Source organism: Rhinatrema bivittatum, chromosome 4 (assembly GCF_901001135.1).
Source record: "Rhinatrema bivittatum chromosome 4, aRhiBiv1.1, whole genome shotgun sequence".
Classification (NCBI taxonomy): Eukaryota; Metazoa; Chordata; class Amphibia; order Gymnophiona; family Rhinatrematidae; genus Rhinatrema; species Rhinatrema bivittatum.
Genome location: NC_042618.1, coordinates 38,717,093 through 38,735,824, shown reverse-complemented (window position 1 = coordinate 38,735,824; position 18,732 = coordinate 38,717,093). Strand labels below are relative to the sequence as shown.

Sequence of the window (18,732 nt, the reverse complement as noted above, 5' to 3'; positions counted from 1 at the left end):
GCACCCCCCCACCTTCCCTTTCCTTCCCCTAACTAACCTGCCCCCCGGCCCTAACTCCCCCCTACCTTTATTTCAAAAGTTACGCCTGCACGAGGCAGGCGTAACTTGCGTGTGCCGGTGCGCCATGTTTCGGTCCGGGGGCTGGTCCGGAGGCCGTGTCCACGCCCCCGGAACGCCCCTGGGCCGGAACCACACCCGCGGCCCCGCCCAAGGAATGCCTCCCGATGACGCGCCGGCTGCGACACGCCCCCCCAGCATGCACCCCCCCCCCCCCGGAAAGTCCCGGGACTTACGTGCATCCTGGGGCTTGCGCGCGCAGGGGGTGGAAGGGGCAGATTTTCAAAGGGTTACGCGCTTGGCTGCACATTTTACTTTCTGTATCACGCGGGGAATAACTAATAGGGCCATCAACTTGCATTTGCATGTTGCGGGCGCTATTAGTTTCGGGGGGGGGTTGGACGCGCGTTTTCAACAAGCTATTATCCCTTACTGAATAAGGGGTAAAGCTAGCGTGTCGAAAATGCGCGTCCAAACGCCGGAGCGCACTGTACTGTATCGGCCTGCATGTTAGTTATCTTTTTCAAACAATCCCTTATAATATTCCATCAGAGATGCTGAAAAAATGGCAACGTAAAATAATTAAATTTATCTGGAAAGGAAAGCATCCTAGAATAGCCCAAAGAATTCTTTTCCAACCCAAAATGCAAGGTGGATTAGCCTTACACAATCTTGTGTTACCATGCTGCTGCTCAATTAAGATCTATTATTGATTGGTATAAGATGACACCGCGTAAACCATGGGCAATCTGGAACAAGCAGTTATCGGCCATATGCCCTTACAGGCTTTACTGTGGCAACCCAAAAAGACATGGCCACTCATTCAAGCTTTTACCGAAACACTTTTACATACATTACAAACATGGAACAAGTGGAAGCTTACTATTGTGGGCCCTAAAGCCTGGTCAATGAATACCCTCCTTTATCATCGTACAGACTTTAGGGAAAGGTTGGCCTTTCAATCCTTTGCTACTTGGATAAAGAAAGGTATTCATAGTTGCGCTCAGGTATGTTAGATTTCAACACTCTACAAACTAGATATGATTTACCCCTTTCTGAATACTTTCACTATTTGCAACTTCGGCACTTCCTACAGACCCCATTGATACAACAGGACCTTACTAAAAACGTTACCATGTTTGAGGTATATTGTAAATCAGCAGACAAAACAGAAAATGTCCAAAATTTATAGTTTATTAAACCAGGAAATTAAACAAAAACCAGTCTTTGTATGGGCCTGGGAGGCAGATTTGGGGGAGGAACAAGAAAATGACTTCTGGACTAGCACCTACTGCTTGATTAGTAAAGACCTGATATCTACCACACTAATCGAAAGCGGTCTTAAACTCTTATATAGATGGTACTACACTCCATCAAAACTCCTACAAATTTACCCCAGTGTATCAGATAAATGCTGGAAGGGCTGTGGTGAACATGGTACATTTTACCATTTATGGTGGAATTGTTCTTTGGTTAAAAAATTCTGGCTGGATATATCCAACTGGCTGAGTGTTATTATCAAAAGCAATATTATATTGACTCCCAAAACAGCATTGTTAAATGAACCATATGTCAAAGGAAATAAGTATCAACAGAAACTAATAAAATTTATTTCTACAGCAGCTAGATGTGAAATGGCCAGAAAATGGAGGGAAAGCACAGTACCCACCTTAGCCCTAGTTCAAATTTGCATGGAAGAACTCTAGAGATTGTGCAAAATAACTGCCTATAAAAATAAAAGGGTACTAGCATTTTAAAAAACAGTCCTCTTATCTGAATTGGAGAAATATGCAAACAAACTGTTGATGGTCACGTTCCTCCTTTTCATAGGCATACTTATTCAATACATTCCTGAGAGGCTTGGTTTCAGTGTATTTGAAGTTTATACGGGGGGGGGAGGGAGGGTTGGGATTTGGGTTCTGGGTACAATAGACAAAAGAAGAGACTAAATGGAATTATAAGTTTTATTTCTTATGATAAGGAAAACAAATTGTTGACATGTGACATGTAAAAAGAGTTAGAGCAAGTTACTAATTATGGAAAAACATTCTGTGTCAGAAATTTTAGCTGTCCATTTATTTCTTACATTAATGGCTTATGGTTCTTCTACTCTTGATCCATAATTACATAATTTTGAACCAATTATGGTAAATTGAGAAATATTGTGTAGGATATAGTTTATTATGTCATATGTTTCTTTTCTTTTTCTGTCTAGTCTCAAATAAAGTTTGAATTATAAAAAAAAAAAAAGAAATTGTTTTGGATATGCTGAACCAGTATCACCAGAAGTATCAGTTTTTACATATAATCATGTAAGTATTGACCCATGTAATACTGGTGAGCAGAAATGAGCATGGAGCTCTGGAATACTCTAATAACCTGGGATCCTTTTCAGGTGGAGTACTGGAAAATATTCTTTTTTTTTTTTTTTAGCTCTTTTAAGTGCTGTCTCCACTACTACTGAATGGTGAGGTAGTTGTACTACTCTGTAACCTGGAGATTTTTGTGCTCTGTACTTGAAGTCTAATTTCCTTGCTACTGGGGTGCAGGAAATCGGATTCTCCCACATTCTTCTTTGTAACTCTTATAGAATATCATGGATTGGAATGGCTGCTGGTTCAGACAGATCTCTAGAATGTGAAGAAGGCCAAAGACTTTCACATGAAGATCCTTGTCCTTATGAACATAGACTCTGAGTGCTGTTTCCAACTTGTCCATACATCTGGAGTGAGAGGTCCTCGAGGGAAACAAATGTTTCAGAAGTTCAGGTAGGGATGACTCCGATGATGAATTAGGTGATTGAGGGGGGGACGGACCTTAGTCATCTTGGAGGGGTATATTCCTGGTGTACCTGCTCAGACTGGCTGGACTCCACTGCAAGCAAGTGTTGAGGACTAGAACTACTTTACGGGGATCTAATTGAGTGTCTACGTATCTGGGGAAATAGACTCCTTCCTATGGGAGCAAATCTGATATCTTGGAAAGGAAAGGCTGGAGAGTACCCCCCACCCCTTATCCTTAGAAGCCAGAGAGATAAAGAAAGTTTTCACCTACTCCACCACTTGGACCAAGGGCTCATGTGCCCTTTGGCGGGCATTGGAGGTGGAAATCCTCTCCTGATACCAAGATAGAATCTCTTTGTATATCCCCTGGAATTTGTATGAGCTGCATTAGGAGCTGATTTGAAATTAAGGGGACCACTGAGCAAATGGGATCTGGTGCCCCTACACGAAGGCCTTGCTATGATAATCTTGATGGTGACAATCCACTGCAGATCGGTGGGTACCTGTATTATTATCACCTTCTGCCCCCATCAGTCCTCTTTTCTGTAAGGGTGTTACCAGAAATGTAAGAGAACAGTTGTGTTCCAATGTCTGGAGTGTTCCAGGTGTCATTTGATGCATTGCATGTTCTGAGACTCTGTGCATTGAGTGCATCAAGGACTTATGCATCAAGGCTTTGTGCTTCGATGAAGCCCTATGCGCATCAATGGCACCAGTGACTGATGCATCGACAGTGCTGGGATGATTGTAGCAGAGGAAGGTGCGACGGTTGCATCAACAGCGGCAATCAATAATTTATTGGTGCCAGGTATGCTGCCAACTCTGCAGTGTCTTTTTCTTAGCTGCTTTTTGCTTACTCAACCCTGAAGACTTGGCCTGTTGCTCCTCTTTGAGGAACTCCTGCACCCAGAGAGCATGAAGAGGCCCTGCTCCAGGAAGAGGATCAACTGCAGTTCCTCAGTCTTATGCAGTTCCTCCATTTTCCCGGTCCTGGATTTCTGAGACCATACAGACATGCAGCCACAGTGATAGCAATCTATCTGGTCATGGTCCAGTCCAAGGCAGCGGTAAGATAGGTCATGTCCGTCCGTCCGTCCATAATGGACATCTTTCTACGGTATATGCGGTCTTTGAAACCATTCATTGTGGGCTTCTTGAATTCACATATTCTGTGAAGAAACTATTCTTTCATTCCTTTTTATTTATTTTTATATATAGCACTGAAAAGTGCTGTCTGGGGGGCTGCCGAGACAGCAAGGAAACTAAATAATTGAAAAAAGTTTTAGAGATATGATTAAGAGGAAAATTTTTTCAGAGAGATAGGATACACATGCACACCAAAGTTTGGACAAAAAAAAAAGATTGAGGGGCCATGCCTGCGTGGGAATTCCCGTACATGTTCAGTAGAGCAAATGTCTATGATCTTAGAGAGAAGAGTCCATTCAGCGCCATCAGATAACATCACCACCACATGTCATGGCTAATTCAGCCTTGCTTCAACAGAAAAAAATTAGTTCCTTTAGTCATCAGAAGTGGGTCTTCTACATTTTAGCCGGTTGCCTTTAATCCCATGCAGGGAGCAGGTCCAGTACAGTCAGAAGTAAGGAAGGAAAGCAATCATTTTGAGAAAAGGCTGTATTTCTTTTTAGGTTTTTATAGCACTGGGTTAATAATTCCTGCAGGACTTACTCACTAAGGACATAATGCAGGTGCCATTTACTCCCATCTTCTACCTGCCCCCCTCATACTTTTAAAAAAAGGGAGAAGGAGGTTGCAAGCAGTATATGGTGACCACATTTCTTCTTTGGCAAGTGCACACCCCGCCACATTCCAGGGTAAGCCCCCTCACTCTTTCCTCCACTCCACAACCCCTTGCCTTCCTCCCCCCCCCCAATCAGCAGTCCTCTCCTCTCCACATCCCTCTCTCCTCTCGCTCTCTAACCCTACCCCCCACCCTTCAGGCTTCTCATTCTCACTCTTTTTCCTAAGTGCCAGAGTCTCCTCCCCACCTTCCCCCCAAGGTCCCAATCAGGGCTGAAAATGTCTCCATCTCCTCTCCACTCTCTAAGGCTGGCTCCTGGGCTCACCAGCCAAGGAAATGCACTCTCCTCCGGCAAGCGGGTGAGTGCATTTTCCAAAACTTGCACCTGTGTACCAAATTTCAGTTATCTTCACTTGCTATTAAAGGGCTCCCCTAAGTATAAAAGGCAATAACATTGGTAGAGATGAGGGAGGAGGGGGCAGCAATACTTCACGAAAAGCACTAATCATGTCCTAAGGCTAAGTACCTGCATAAGATGTGTTCCACATCCCTCTTCAGGAAAAAAAAATGTTAAAACCAAAAATGCTTTACCTGAACAGGTGGCTCAATCGTTATCCATGCTGGCAACATCATACTTGGGTTAAGAGGCTGAGTCCCCACCCGGAAGTAAACGATACCACCAGTATCACAGGCCCAGATGTGCTGGTTACCGCATGTCAAACTGGACAGTTTTACGGCTCCTAGTAACAAAGAAACACCTTCAATCATAAATCATCGGTTCACATGGTACTCGTCGGCATAGCCATGTCCGAGTACCTAGAGATCCTGCCTTTAAAGAAACTGCTCTCAAAAAATGAATGCTTGAAAATTTCCTGTAGACATATTTACATTGTTTCTAAAAATGAAACCTAAGCACCCCAAATCTGTCATTTCTCTACTGAATATTGCAGAATTGAAATAAATGCTGCATTTTTATGTGTGACCTTATTACCACTGGGTATATAAAGGAATAGCACAATCAAACCTAAAACCAGAATTTACCAGTATAACGGACCAGAAAAAAAATATCCAAATAAGATAGGAAGGAAGAAAGAAGAAAGAAATCAGTTCAACATAATTTCCACTGTTTGGACAGGAAAGATGACCTTAAGTTAACTTGGTGCATTCTGCTGACGGTCATGCTTTCAGGAATCTCTGGTCTGAAGTCTATAAATAGTCACAAGCACTGCAGTAAGCTACCCTGCAAACACGCTTTGGCAAATGCAGAGTGCCTGCCATGCTGGCTGGGGGGGTGCAATCTAGAGGCCATCCCGCCTAGACACCTCATACCATAACATGCTACATGGGGCCTATACCTCCACCAGAATACATCAGCTGTCGTGCCCCTGGCCCTAACTGGCTCAGCCTCCTACTTTGGGAGGAGAATAATTGATAGACCATTGTTTGTTCTGGCAGCTGAATGCCTAACGGGAAAATATTCACAAGTTCAGTATTTTCGAACCAATGTACCAGAACACACAATTGCCAGAACAAACATTGATTTTCCTCCCAAAAGAAGAGACTGAGCCAGTTAGGGCCAGTGGCACACAGCTGATCAGGTGTGCCATGGAAAAGTCACCGCTGCCTGATGCTCGGATCCAGACCAGCACATGGTCTCTGCAACAAGAGACACCAACAGTGACACCAACAGTGGCTCTTAAAGGTGTAGGAGCTTCTTTCTGAGAACATGTGTAATCCTGCATACTTCTTAGCTGCAGCATGAGCCATGGAGTGTAGTAATTAAGGGACAGCGTTGAAGCCATGGACAACCGAGTCCCACTTTGTACAGCACATACACTGCACATAACACCTCCTTTCCACTCTTGAATCTCCTTGTTTGAGTTCTTTCAACCTCTGTCTTATACCCAGTTGGCGAGAGCATACACCAAGCACTGGAAGTGACAACACCTAGAGCGTTGGGAGAAGAAGCAGAGAAGGAGCTCCTGCAGCCACATGTGGCAGTCAGGGTACTAATTGAGCTAGCTGTCTGCACCACGATGACTTTACTCCTCTCCTGCAATTGTATTTGGAGGGAGCTGGTGCATTGTGATGGGCTTGTGTCTCTCTCTGCATCCTTTCTTCCTTTGTTTTAAAATTTGGAAGAGAGACTGGTGGAGTTTTCAGTGCTTCCGTACCTCTTCTTTTGGATGTATGAATCCTCTCCATGTCTGCATTGCTTGCTCCATGGAAGCTGGTGTGCCACACAACGTTTTATTAATGTAGGTATTCCTTGGGCTTGAAAAGGTTGGAAAACATTGCTATAACTGCATAACTACCTATCAGCTGGCATGAAACCACTTCAAAATGGTCAACTGGATGATACATCTTATTTTTTAAGATTATCAGCTGACCTCTGCATGGATTTACAAGAGTATGTTAAGGATATTTTACAACATGCTCTGCGAGAGAAGGCTATCTCTTCTAAAGAATATAGGTATTTGATTCAACCTTGTCCATCAGCTCCTTACATGTATATCGTACCTAAGATACAAAAGTCTGTGGACAACCCTCCTGGATAGACCTATTGCGTCAGGGATAGGGTCCTTATTTGAACCCTTAGCCAAATTTATTGTCCTTTTATTGTAACCATTTGTGAAACATATTAAATCTTATTAAGTCTTATTAATGCTCAGTGGGTGAGAAGTTTCAATTAATTCACGATATTATTATTCATGAACAAATTGATTTTTGCTGTCTCACAGAGCCCTGGTTATTAGACGCAGATGCTATTACGCTTAATCAAATTTGCCCTTCTGGATATTCATTTGTGTCTCACTCTCGTCAAAAGAAAAGGGGTGGTGGCTTACTGGTGATTTATAAAGACTCTTGGAATATCAAAACTGAAATCTTCTCCCATGATTCTTCTCTGGAAATGCTTATAAGTTTCTGTTGGTATTTTTTCACTGTTTAATTTATGCTCCACCTAAACTACTTGCCAATAATCTCTCACCTCTGTTTGAACTCCTAATGCTCTCCAAGACCGATCTTAACAACATGATCATTCTTGGAGACTAATTTACAAATTGACATCTTACCTCCTCTACTGTATTGCTCCTTATTTCTTGATATTATGGATTCACTTGGTTGGCATCAATTAGTCTGTGGACCTACTGACAAATTAGGCCACACTTTAGACCTTGTCTTTGTTAACAAGTCTCTTGCTCAGTCTGCCATCTCTTCCTTAACAGTTAGTCAAGTTCCATGGTCTGCCCATTTTTTGATTCAATTTTGTTTTCATACTGCAAATTTATCTCCTACTTCTCAGAGCACTTCTAGTCTAGTAAAATGTTGCAAAATTGACACTGATCTGTTTTCTTCCACTATCCCGTCAGCAACATCAACAATATCTTTTCTTAGTATTTCTAATTCTATTGCCCAGTGGAACGACACACTTCGTTCAACTCTTAACTCATTAACTCCACTCAGAACCTTTTCTCCAAGGTTCTTTAAACCCCAGCCATGGCTTTCCACGTAAATTAAACCTGCTCGTCAGAATCTGAGGAAATCAGAATGCACTTGGCGCAAGCATCCTTCTTCTCATCTTGCCCAAGCATTTAGCACATCTCTAAAGTTGTATCAAACCCGTATCTTGGAAGCTAAGAAAAGATACTTCTCAAATTTAATAACGCTGGTCATGACCCGAAAATTCTTTTCAATATCATTAGACACTTGACTAATTTAATACCAAATCTGCGATCCTCTAACACTCTTTCTGCTGATTCTATCCTCAAATTTTTCAACCTAAATATTGAGAAACTATGTCTTAACTTCGTCAATATTTCAAAATGGTACTCTGAAGAAGCCTTCTCCTTCATACCTCCCTGGGAAAATTTTGACTATGTGGCATCAATGGAGGTCTCCAAGTTTATTGCTAAATCTAATACCACAATTTGTCCACAAGCTCTTTGCTCTTCTTCTTTGTTTAAAGCTGCCAAAGACACCTTGGCTCCATTTTTCACACGTTTAATTAATCTCTCTCTAAATGAAGGTATTGTTCCTGACAGCCTTAAGCAGGCAGTTGTTTGTCCTTTGCTGAAAAAAATCTAATCTTGACCCTTTCAATCCTAACTATAGGCCAATTTCGTCATTACCCTTTTTCTCGAAAGTCTTAGAAGCCTCAGTTCTGACCTAGTTATCAGAACATATTGAAAAATTTGAGGTTCTCGATCCCCAACAATTTGGATTTCGTCGTGCTCTTAATACGGAACTCCTACTTCGCTCTTTAACTGACACCATTAGAAGAGGCATCGATAATGGCCATCAGTACATTCTAGTCTCTCTCGATATTTCATCGGCTTTCGATACTGTGGATCATAACATTCTACTCTTTCATTTACAGGAAGCAGTTCTATCTGGCACAGTTATAAACTGGTTCCATTCCTATTTATGGAATTGCACTAAAGTAAAAATCCTCAATGACTTTTCATCCATTTCTCACATTAAAACTGGAGTCCCTCAAGGCTCTGCTCTCTCCTTATTACTTTTCAATATTTACTTAGCACCTTTTTGCAAAATTCTATCCAATTTGACAGATTCGAACAAATTATATGCAGACAACATTCAATTCCTCATGCGTATTCGCTAATCTTGGGACAATTCACAAAGTCACATCAATATCTGCTTTTCTTCAATTAAGTCATGGCTGGAACACAACAAATTAACACTGAATGTGTCAAAAAACAAATTTCTTGCTCTATCTAGTCACTACTCTCTAATTTCTGAATCAACCATATGCATCAACTCCTCTCTTTTTACAATAAGTAACCAAGTTAAAAGTCTAGGAGTTGTCTTAGACAGCACTCTTTTATTCAAGCCTCAAGTCAAACATGCGATAAGACAAGGTTTTTTCAAACTTCATCTACTTAAAAGCTTCTTTTTTTCATTTGAATTCCGCACAGTACTTCAGGCCTCTATCTTTCCCATCATTGATTTTTTTTTTAACACGCTCTATATTGGTCTCCCGCCTTCCACTTTACAACCCATTCAGTTACTTATTAACTCAGCTGCTCAACTCCTGTCAGGAACAAAGCAATCTGATCACATTTACACCCACTCTGATGAATCTACACTGGCTATCCATTACTGAATGTATCAAGTATAAACTTGGCATGACGTTGTATAAACTTAATGATGACTCTTCTCCTTGGGAAAATTCTTTGCTTAAGTTTTACCAACCAGCACGTTCTTTACACTCCTCACAGCGTAGCCTCCTTGAAGTTCCCTCACCCAAAATTGCACGCCTTCACATTACACATGAATGTTCCTTCTCCATGGCAGGCCCTGAATTTTGGAACTCACTCCTTCTTGAAATGCGGCAGTCCGATTCTATAACAAATTTCAGAATTCTCCTAAAACCTTTTTTGTTTAGATTTGCTTATTTTTAATTTAAAATTTTATTTTTAATGCATTTTTGTTCTGTGCTGTATTATGATTTTATATTATCACTTCTATTGGTTTTATGTTTCCTTTATTTATGCTTGTAATTCTTGTAAATCGCCTAGGCCAACTTTGAATTAGGTGATTCATAAATTCAATAAAATGTAAATGTATATATATGGGACTTTACTCATTTTATTAATGAATTAGAGACTATTCTGTGTATTGAGCCATCATGGTTTCTGCTGACATTCTTTGTATACAAATATACTCCAGCAGATGGCATTGAAGATTATCCAACAGACTATTTATTTATTTATTTGGTGTTTTTATATACCGATAATCGTTGGGAACATCTAATCGGTTTACAATGAACAATAATTCAGCAACAGGCTTTACATATAACTTAGTAAGACAACAATTCAGAAAACAGGTGGAGTACAAAAGAAAAAAAAAAAAAAAGGACTATCATTCAATTGAATATGTCCTAAGAGGGAAATGGTTATCATGCAGATGGCAGAGGTGGTCATTACCCAGTTTTATTTTACATTTCAGGATAGTTTCTATAAACAAGTGAAAGAGATCCCGATGGGGTCTCCCTTAGCTCCATCAGTCGCATGTTTATATGTGGCCATATTTGAGGAGGATCACATCTATCCATCTTGTTTCCTTAAACATTTTTTGGAAGAGGTATATTGATGATTTATTTTGGATATGGGTGGGTTGGTATGATGGGTTCATGGCATTATTTTTATTGCATAAATTCTGTAGACTCCAATTTGGAGTTTACCCTTCAATATAGTAAGAATAACTTTGTGTTTTTGGATATAAAGGTTTGTAAAATTGATGGTAAAATTCATACTTCTGTGTATAAAAAGTCCACTGACAGAAATTCGATGCTGCATTTTGAGAGTTATTATCCATGGATCCTTAAGGAAAATATCCCTAGTGAGCAATTTCTTAGATATCGCCATATTTGTTCCTCTATTGCAGAATATAAAAGCAGGTCTGGTGAATTAATGCAGAGATTTATTGCTCATGGATATCCTAAGAGATGTGTAAAATAGGCATATAAAAGGGGTCTGTATGTGAATAGATCTAATTTGTTGTTAACTACAGAGCGCCCCAATATGACTTGCACAGTGTGTTGTATTCTTTATTCTTCAAGAACATGTGAGATCAAGTGGATTATTTTGAAACACTGGTCCATTTTGAGTTCTCTCCCAGGGTTTAGTAAAACCCCTATATTTGCTATAAAAAAAGGAAGAAATCTTAGACGTTTGTTAGCTTGTCCTACGTATCATGTGAAGGAGTTCGAGGAAGATAGGGGTCAATTTATGTGTGGGGGTTGCTCTGTATGTGTAAATATTTTATATATACAGTCAGTCATCCCTTTTTGAAATATGCATTTGAAATACCTAGCCTCTATACGTGTTGGTTGGCAGAGGTAATTTATGCTGTAGTTTGCCCGTGTGATCTTATTTACATTGGGCACACTATACGGGAAGTCAGTCTCAGGGTCACTGAACACAAAAGTTGTGTACAGGTGGGTAGAGATGCTGCTCCCCTTGTAGAATGCTGGACGTTTCATGGGCATGAGGTTAATGACAAAATTCTTTGTCATCAAGCAATTAAGCATGTGGCACATTTAAAACTAATCGGAGAAAGTACTTTTTCACTAAACGCACAATAAGGCTCTGGAATTTGTTGCCAGAGGATGTGGTTAGTGCAGTTAGTGTAGCTGGGTTTAAAAAAGGATTGGATACGTTCTTGGAGGAGAAGTCCATTACCTGCTATTAATTAAGTTGACTTAAGAGAATAGCCACTGCCATTAGCAATGGTTACATGGAACAGACTTAAGTTTTTGGGTTCTTGCCAGGTTCTTATGGCCTGGATTGGCCTCTGTTGGAAACAGGATGCTGGGCTTGATGGACCCTTGGTCTGACCCAGTATGGCATGTTCTTATGTTAAGCAGTAAACAGGGAGGGAATTTTGCCCGGCGATTATAGCAGACAGAACAAAAATTCATTTACTCTTGGAACACTCCATTCCCCAGGGTCTGAATAAGGAGATTGAATGGGAGGTGTTTTTTTTGAGATATAAAATAAATGTGGTTCCCCTTTAAAGTTACTTTTTGAGGTGGCAGCAGTATCAATAATCTGTTCGGTTGGTTAAAAAATGGGGGGCATAACTGGAACATTCTAATTCCTGAGGGATTACTCAAACTCCCCAGGATTTGAATAAGGAGACAGAATTGTGTTCTTTTTGAAATGCTGAATAAATGTGGTTTTCCATTTAGAATAATTTTTTGATGTGGTAGTAGTACGAGTATTTTGCTTGGTTGTTTAAATGGGGGCACCAATGGAATATAATTACAAGATCTTTTCCTGTGTTTGTTCGGTGATTTGTTGACAGGGTGATGGAATTTTTGGCTGGGGGGAGAGTTTGATCTCATATTGGTTGTTGCTGATATTCAAAGTGTCAGAAAATGGACAGTGACGTTTGTTGTTCAGCATGCGTATGAGGCGTGTTTTGAGATTGGAGAACAGCGTTGAATCAGGTTTGTTATCCGTTGTATCTTGAAAATCAGGTTACAACTTTTTAGAGATGTATATTTGAGCAGTTGATTATGATACCCTATGCATTTGCAGGTGCACTTGAACTAATGGAGTGTTTCTATATAGAGGGACAATCTATATAAATAAAAATGTTAAATAGTTTGTACAAAATAGCTAATCTCAGAAACCACTGCACAGATTGCTTTCAAATTTGGACACAACCTTCCTTTCACATACGGGAAGGTTCTTCTGTACTTACATTACATATATGTCACACCTGTGACAGGTAAAAAAGGTTTAAAAATTGGTTCCACAAAACAGCGACATCTGGTGGACGTCGGACGTCAGCGCAACCTCTTACACCTTTCACAAACACTCACACATCCCACACACATGACAAATGTATTTAATTCACACACCCTCCAAACACACAGAAATCCACACTCCTCACCTCCCCCCCCCCCCCCCCCACACACACGCCAATTGGACTTACTTCACCCACCCTCCCAAAACACACCAAAACGCACCAAATTCCAGGCTGCTACACCGGGGGGCCACGCACATGTCACATGTTGGCAATTCGCACACCCTCCGAACTCACACAAAAACACCCTCCTCACACCCCCCATGCACATGCCTGTTCTACTTACTGCCCACACCCTCCGAACACACACAAATGCGGAAACAAGTCCGCGCTGCTCCAGCGGGGGGCCAAGAACGGTCCGGGACACATCGCGTACACTACGGCCGTTGGCTGCCAGCAATCAAAATGGCACCCATGGCCCTTTCCCTTACTATGCCTCTCGGAGACAACAATGGCGGCAGTAGCCCATGTGACATAGTAAGGGCGAGGGCCCATCGACGCCATTTTCAGGACTGGCAGCCAGCGGACCTTTGCCCTTACTATGTCAGGGAACCTAGCACTCCCATTACTCCTCCACAGTGACATAGTCAGGTCAAAGGGCAGTCGGAGCCATTTTCATTGCTAGCAGCTGATGGCCCGAACCCAAGACTTCGATCCCGAACTGAACACCCACTCCAACGACTGTTTGCACAGGTACCCGGGGGGGGGGGGGGCTGCACGGTGGGGGCTGTAGTTATTTTCTTGTGCGCGTGTTCGGGGGGGGGGGGAGTTTCGGTCATTCTGTAACTCTCGCGGGGGGCGGGAGAGTGGGTTACTGTATTTCGCCGGGGTGGGGGGTGTGGAGTGCGTATTTAAACACTGCGTTTATGGTGGGGTTCTTTTGGGGTGGAAAGACGGAGGGCACACACAAACACAAAACGTCCCTGATCTCGGAAAGGCACCAAATTAGCCCTCTACAAAACAATTAACTAAATAGAGAGTGCTAACTTGGTTAGGCACTCCCCTATTTTGATACAGAACACGCACAACCTCCCACTGACGGACCACATTTACTATCACCAATTTCTATTTCGGTGTTTTTTTTCTCAATTGGCATCCTAGCTGCTTCTTACAGTCTGGGTCCTCTTACCTAAGAAAGCATACATTTCAGGGGAGGGAGAATGAGGGGAGAGGTGAGTGTGAGGGGAGAGAGTTGGAGTGGGGACAGGGGAGGGTGAGTGACCAAGGGGGAGGAGGATGAGTGACTGAGGTAAATGAGCAAGGGGAAGGGGGAGGGAGGGTAAAGAACCTGACTCTGCCACTGCAACGCGTGGCCGGCTACCGCTAGTTCATGATATAAAATTAAAAATTTGTAACAGTGCAGTATCTGGTGTTTGAAGAGACAAGCTGGAGTGTGATAAGTGGATATATTTGGTTTGAGTTAGATTTCTCTAGCTTTGGTTTTCGATATTCATTTTGTTTTGTTGGTCACCAGGGGAATACATCTAAAGCAGCCCGATAGGGTGAAACAAGGTTCCTTGTTGGGACAGTGGGACACCGGCTGGATGAATTGGCTTTCACGGCGGTTAAGCATTGAAGCGGTGTGCTTTGCGGATACTGAATCACCGTTAGTGCCATCAAATCTACATCTTTAATGCAAGAGGATTATGCTGTTGAAGTTGTGATCGGTAGTGTTTGTTGCAGAGACCATGGGTTTCATATATGAGGCATCTATTTTAGACCTTTTTTGTGGCGTGTAAAATAGGGGTGAATGATTTTATTATTCAGGCCTATTTTAATAAGTGTGTGTGCATGAGTGTGCTAGTATGAGTGTTCCATGTTATACAAGGTGGGGTTATTGGTATTGTGCACCTGATAACTAATACTTTTTTGAAATATAGTCGATATATTTGACATGTGTTTATTGGATACATATGTAATCAATGTAGACAATTTTATGGACACACTGTAACTGTAATTCATTGCCTATATTGTAAATTATAAGATAATTATTTATGTTGTATATTTGTATAAGTATGCTGTAATAGTTTTATATACCTCTGCTTTATGTTGGGGCATAACAATTTTTCTTGTGGGGGTGGAATATATCTTCCTGATTTTTGCATCAGGAAGGGATTATGCATATGTAACAGCACATGCATTTGGATACAAAATCTATTGATCTGATGCCAAACAAAATCTCCAGAGAATGCTTTCCAGTTTACTGAATGTTCCAGGACTGTATGTGACATGCCGGGTTACCATGTATAGCCTTCTAGGAAGTTAAATCTGGCAGCGACTGCCCTGCAAAGTTCATCTGAAGCCTGAGAGAATTAAATTTCAAAGACAGATCATTTTGATTTCTCATTTACATAAGGGACGTGAACAGAGGGATGTTAAGCCTCCTACCAGTCTGTCGCTGCTTGCATAATGTCCCAACTTCTGCATGCCACACGCTCTTCCAAGTCACGCAAGGGATGGGGGTTGGTGGCAGCTGTTCAAATATTTGGGTCCAAACGACGTCAGAGCAGAAACAAATGGAGTCCCATATCCCCTAATCAGCCTTACCAGACATTATTTACATTTACCATACCACCCAGGATGTCAAAAACCAATGCCACATACAGACATCTTAAAACCTTTACTTTTTCCCCTTCTCTAACCCCCTTGCAAGCATAGCTTTGTGAAAGCCATTACCCGATGAACGACTTGTCCAAGAAACGTCAGAACAGAGATCTGTAAATCAGGTGCAATGACATTCTCCACTGTCAGGCCAGAAAGGTCATTAGTCTGTGTTTAGAAACCTTGATACTGATAGTGTAACCCTAATCAGAAGCAGCTCTGCAGATAGAGCTGTTGGAATACACTGTGGAAGGGAAAGGACTGAGTTAGCTTAAAACATCATTTCTGGTGCTGGTGCACTTCATTTTCATAAAGTTGAGAGAGCTCTAAAAACACTTAAAACAGCTTAACAAGTACTGCACACACGTATCACAGTAAAAACTATTTCTAAAACTGCTGCACGTCTACTAATGCTTAAAATACAATTAACTAGTTGCACTGCATGAAGCCATAAGATTCTTGTTAAAGCAACAATATAGTACATGATGGCAAAAAAAGAGTTATCTGCCCTACTTAAGTCTGCCAATTTATCCCTCTCTCCACTGCCGAAGTTACATCCCCAGCCTCACCAGATCCAAATCAGGTTGTTTTGCCTTTATCTTAGGTTCTCGTTCATCTTGAGTTGATTTGCATACAAATTTCCAATCTTAATTCCACAACAGCAAGCTTTGTACATTTTAAATTCACAGCTATTCTAACAATATGCTGTAACACGTATTATATGGATGCATACTGCAAGGGTAAGGAGCTTTATTCCTCAGTAACAAACCCTACACCTTGCTACAAAATATACCCCCATCTCGGATTGTTCCTGGACTGGTAAACTGTCTGCAACTTCTGTGAAACAACACACACACACAATATTATAAAGGAGAGGACTACATGTCGTGGCACTGTAAAGCTCTGGGAGAAGGCAGAATTAAGAAGCATGATGTGTTTTTTCACAGACAGTGGCAAGCCAGTAGCACAGTGTGCTTGAAACAGCGGTAGATATAAACATAGCATGAATGTAAATGGAGATCGCAACTATTCCTCTTAAGAACTGCATCCAGAGGGCTAATGTAGCGTAAGTTGAGTTACTATAGCCACAGAGCAAATGTGCCTGGAAGCAGCAGATTGACTGGAGCCTTCAAATCCTGGAGAGCTCTGCCATAGGCATGGCTTCCTTCCTCCCCTTCAAACATGGACTGCATCTGAATTTCATTTCTCATCTCAGGATGGTATCTCTACTTCCATCATGAAGGCAGGTCATTATGAAATATTTAAAATCAGTTCCAGTCCCTTTTCTGCTTTTAATCAGTTCAGCATTTTTTTTAACTCATCTCGTGTTTAATGAGAAATAAAGGGAAATGTGATCCTTATCAAGGACGCTCTCAAATACACCTTCGGGAAGTGAGAAGTAGGGCTGATCTTGGGGATTTAAGGTCCTAAGGCAAGTTTGCTAGAGTGGATCCCCACCCAAGATTGGTCCTCTCAGCCCACCGGCACTAAAAACATGCGGGCCGATACAGTAAAGTCCGCGGGAGAGCGGACGAACGCCTGACCTCCCGGCACACGCACCGGCACCTCCCGGCACACGCACCGGCACACGCACCGGCCCCTCGCCGGTGCGCTCGATTCACTATGCAAAGGAGGCGCTAGGGACACTATCGCGTCCCTAGCGCCTCCTTTTTGACAGGAGCGGTGGCTGTCAGCGGGTTTGACAGCCGACGCTCAATTTTGCCGGCGTCAGTTCTCGAGCCCGCTGACAGCTACGGGCTCGGAAACCGGACGCAGGCAAAATTGAGCGTCCGGTTTTCGGCCTTACAGCTGCAGGCCGAATTCCAATTTTTATTTATATTTTTTTTTACTTTTTTTACTCTTCGGGGCCTCAGACTTACTATCGCTATGATAATTAAGTCGGAGGGTGCACAGAAAAGCAGTTTTTACTGCTTTTCTGTGCACTTTCCTGGCGCCGGAAGAAATTAGCGCCAACCCAAAGGTCATCGCTAATTTCTGAAAGTAAAATGTGCGGCTTGGCTGCACATTTTACTTACTGTATCCCGCACGCATACCTAATAGGGCCCTCAACATGCATTTGCATGTTGAGGGCGCTATTAGGTGCCACGGGTTGGACGTGCGTTTTCCTCCTCTTACTGAATCAGGGGTAAGGGAAAACACACGTCCAATAGCAGGCTAACAGTGCGCTCCATCGGAGCGCTCTGTACTGTATCGGCCTGATAGAAAGTGATTTTGGAAACAGGGCTATCACTGGGTCCCCTCTAAGGCACAAGGCCAGGATGGCTACTCAGATTGTCTCAAGGATGGCCCTGGCCAAAGGTTTGAGCCTTCAAAACATAAGCACTTTAGAACTGCCATGCTCAGTATGGTCTCTAATCACTTGAAAGTTCTCCTGAGCTTGTGAAGCCACTCCCTCTAGATTAGACCAAACAACGTCAATCCTTTGTAAGAGTACTTTCCAGCTTTGATAGAGCTCACCAACAGGCCGATACAGTACAGTGCGTTCCAACAGAGCGCACTGTTAGCCTGCTATTGGACGCGAGTTTTCCCTTCCCCAGTAAGGGGAGGAAAACACGCGTCCAACCCGCGGCACCTAATAGGGCCATCAACATGCAAATGCATGTTGATGGCCCTATTAGGTATGCGCGCGGGATACAGTAAGTAAAATGTGCAGCCAAGCCGCACATTTTACTTTCAGAAATTAGCGCCGACCCAAAGGTCGGCACTAATTTCTTCCGGCACCGGGAAAGTGCACAGAAAAGCAGTAAAAACTGCTTTTCTGTGCACCTTCCGACTTAATACCATGGCGATATTAAGTCAGAGGTCCCGAAGAGTAAAAAAAAAAAAAATAAAAAAATTTGAATTTGGCCCGCGGCTGTCGAGCCGAAAACCGGACGCTCAATTTTGCTGGCGTCCGGTTTCCGAGCCCGTAGCTGTCAGCGGGCTCGAGAACCGCCGCCGGCAAAATTGAGCGTCGGCTGTCAAGCCCGCTGACAGCCGCCACTCCTGTCAAAAAGGAGGCGCTAGGGACACTATCGCGTCCCTAGCGCCTCCTTTTCCCCGTTTCTACCACGCCGCCTAATTAATGATAGGTTACAAATTTTTACTAATAGGTCTGAAATTTCACTTTTTAGTTCCTTCAGAACTCTGGGGTGTATACCATCCGGTCCGGGTGATTTACTACTCTTCAGT

At 42.4% G+C, this 18,732-nt stretch overlaps 1 protein-coding gene across 4 annotated transcripts in view; it reads right to left on the bottom strand.

Moving 5' to 3' along the window:
• Nucleotides 1–18,732, bottom strand: part of TECPR2 (tectonin beta-propeller repeat containing 2) — a 181,856-nt gene that overhangs the window by 48,224 nt on the left and 114,900 nt on the right. For 3 of the 4 annotated variants that reach the window (XM_029597970.1, XM_029597971.1, XM_029597974.1), the window contains one exon: nucleotides 5,194–5,342. In XM_029597970.1, coding sequence (XP_029453830.1) covers nucleotides 5,194–5,342 — 149 coding nt within the window. Of the gene's footprint in view, nucleotides 1–5,193; nucleotides 5,343–18,732 lie in introns of those variants that run through there. The other variant, XM_029597973.1, reaches the window with a different exon arrangement.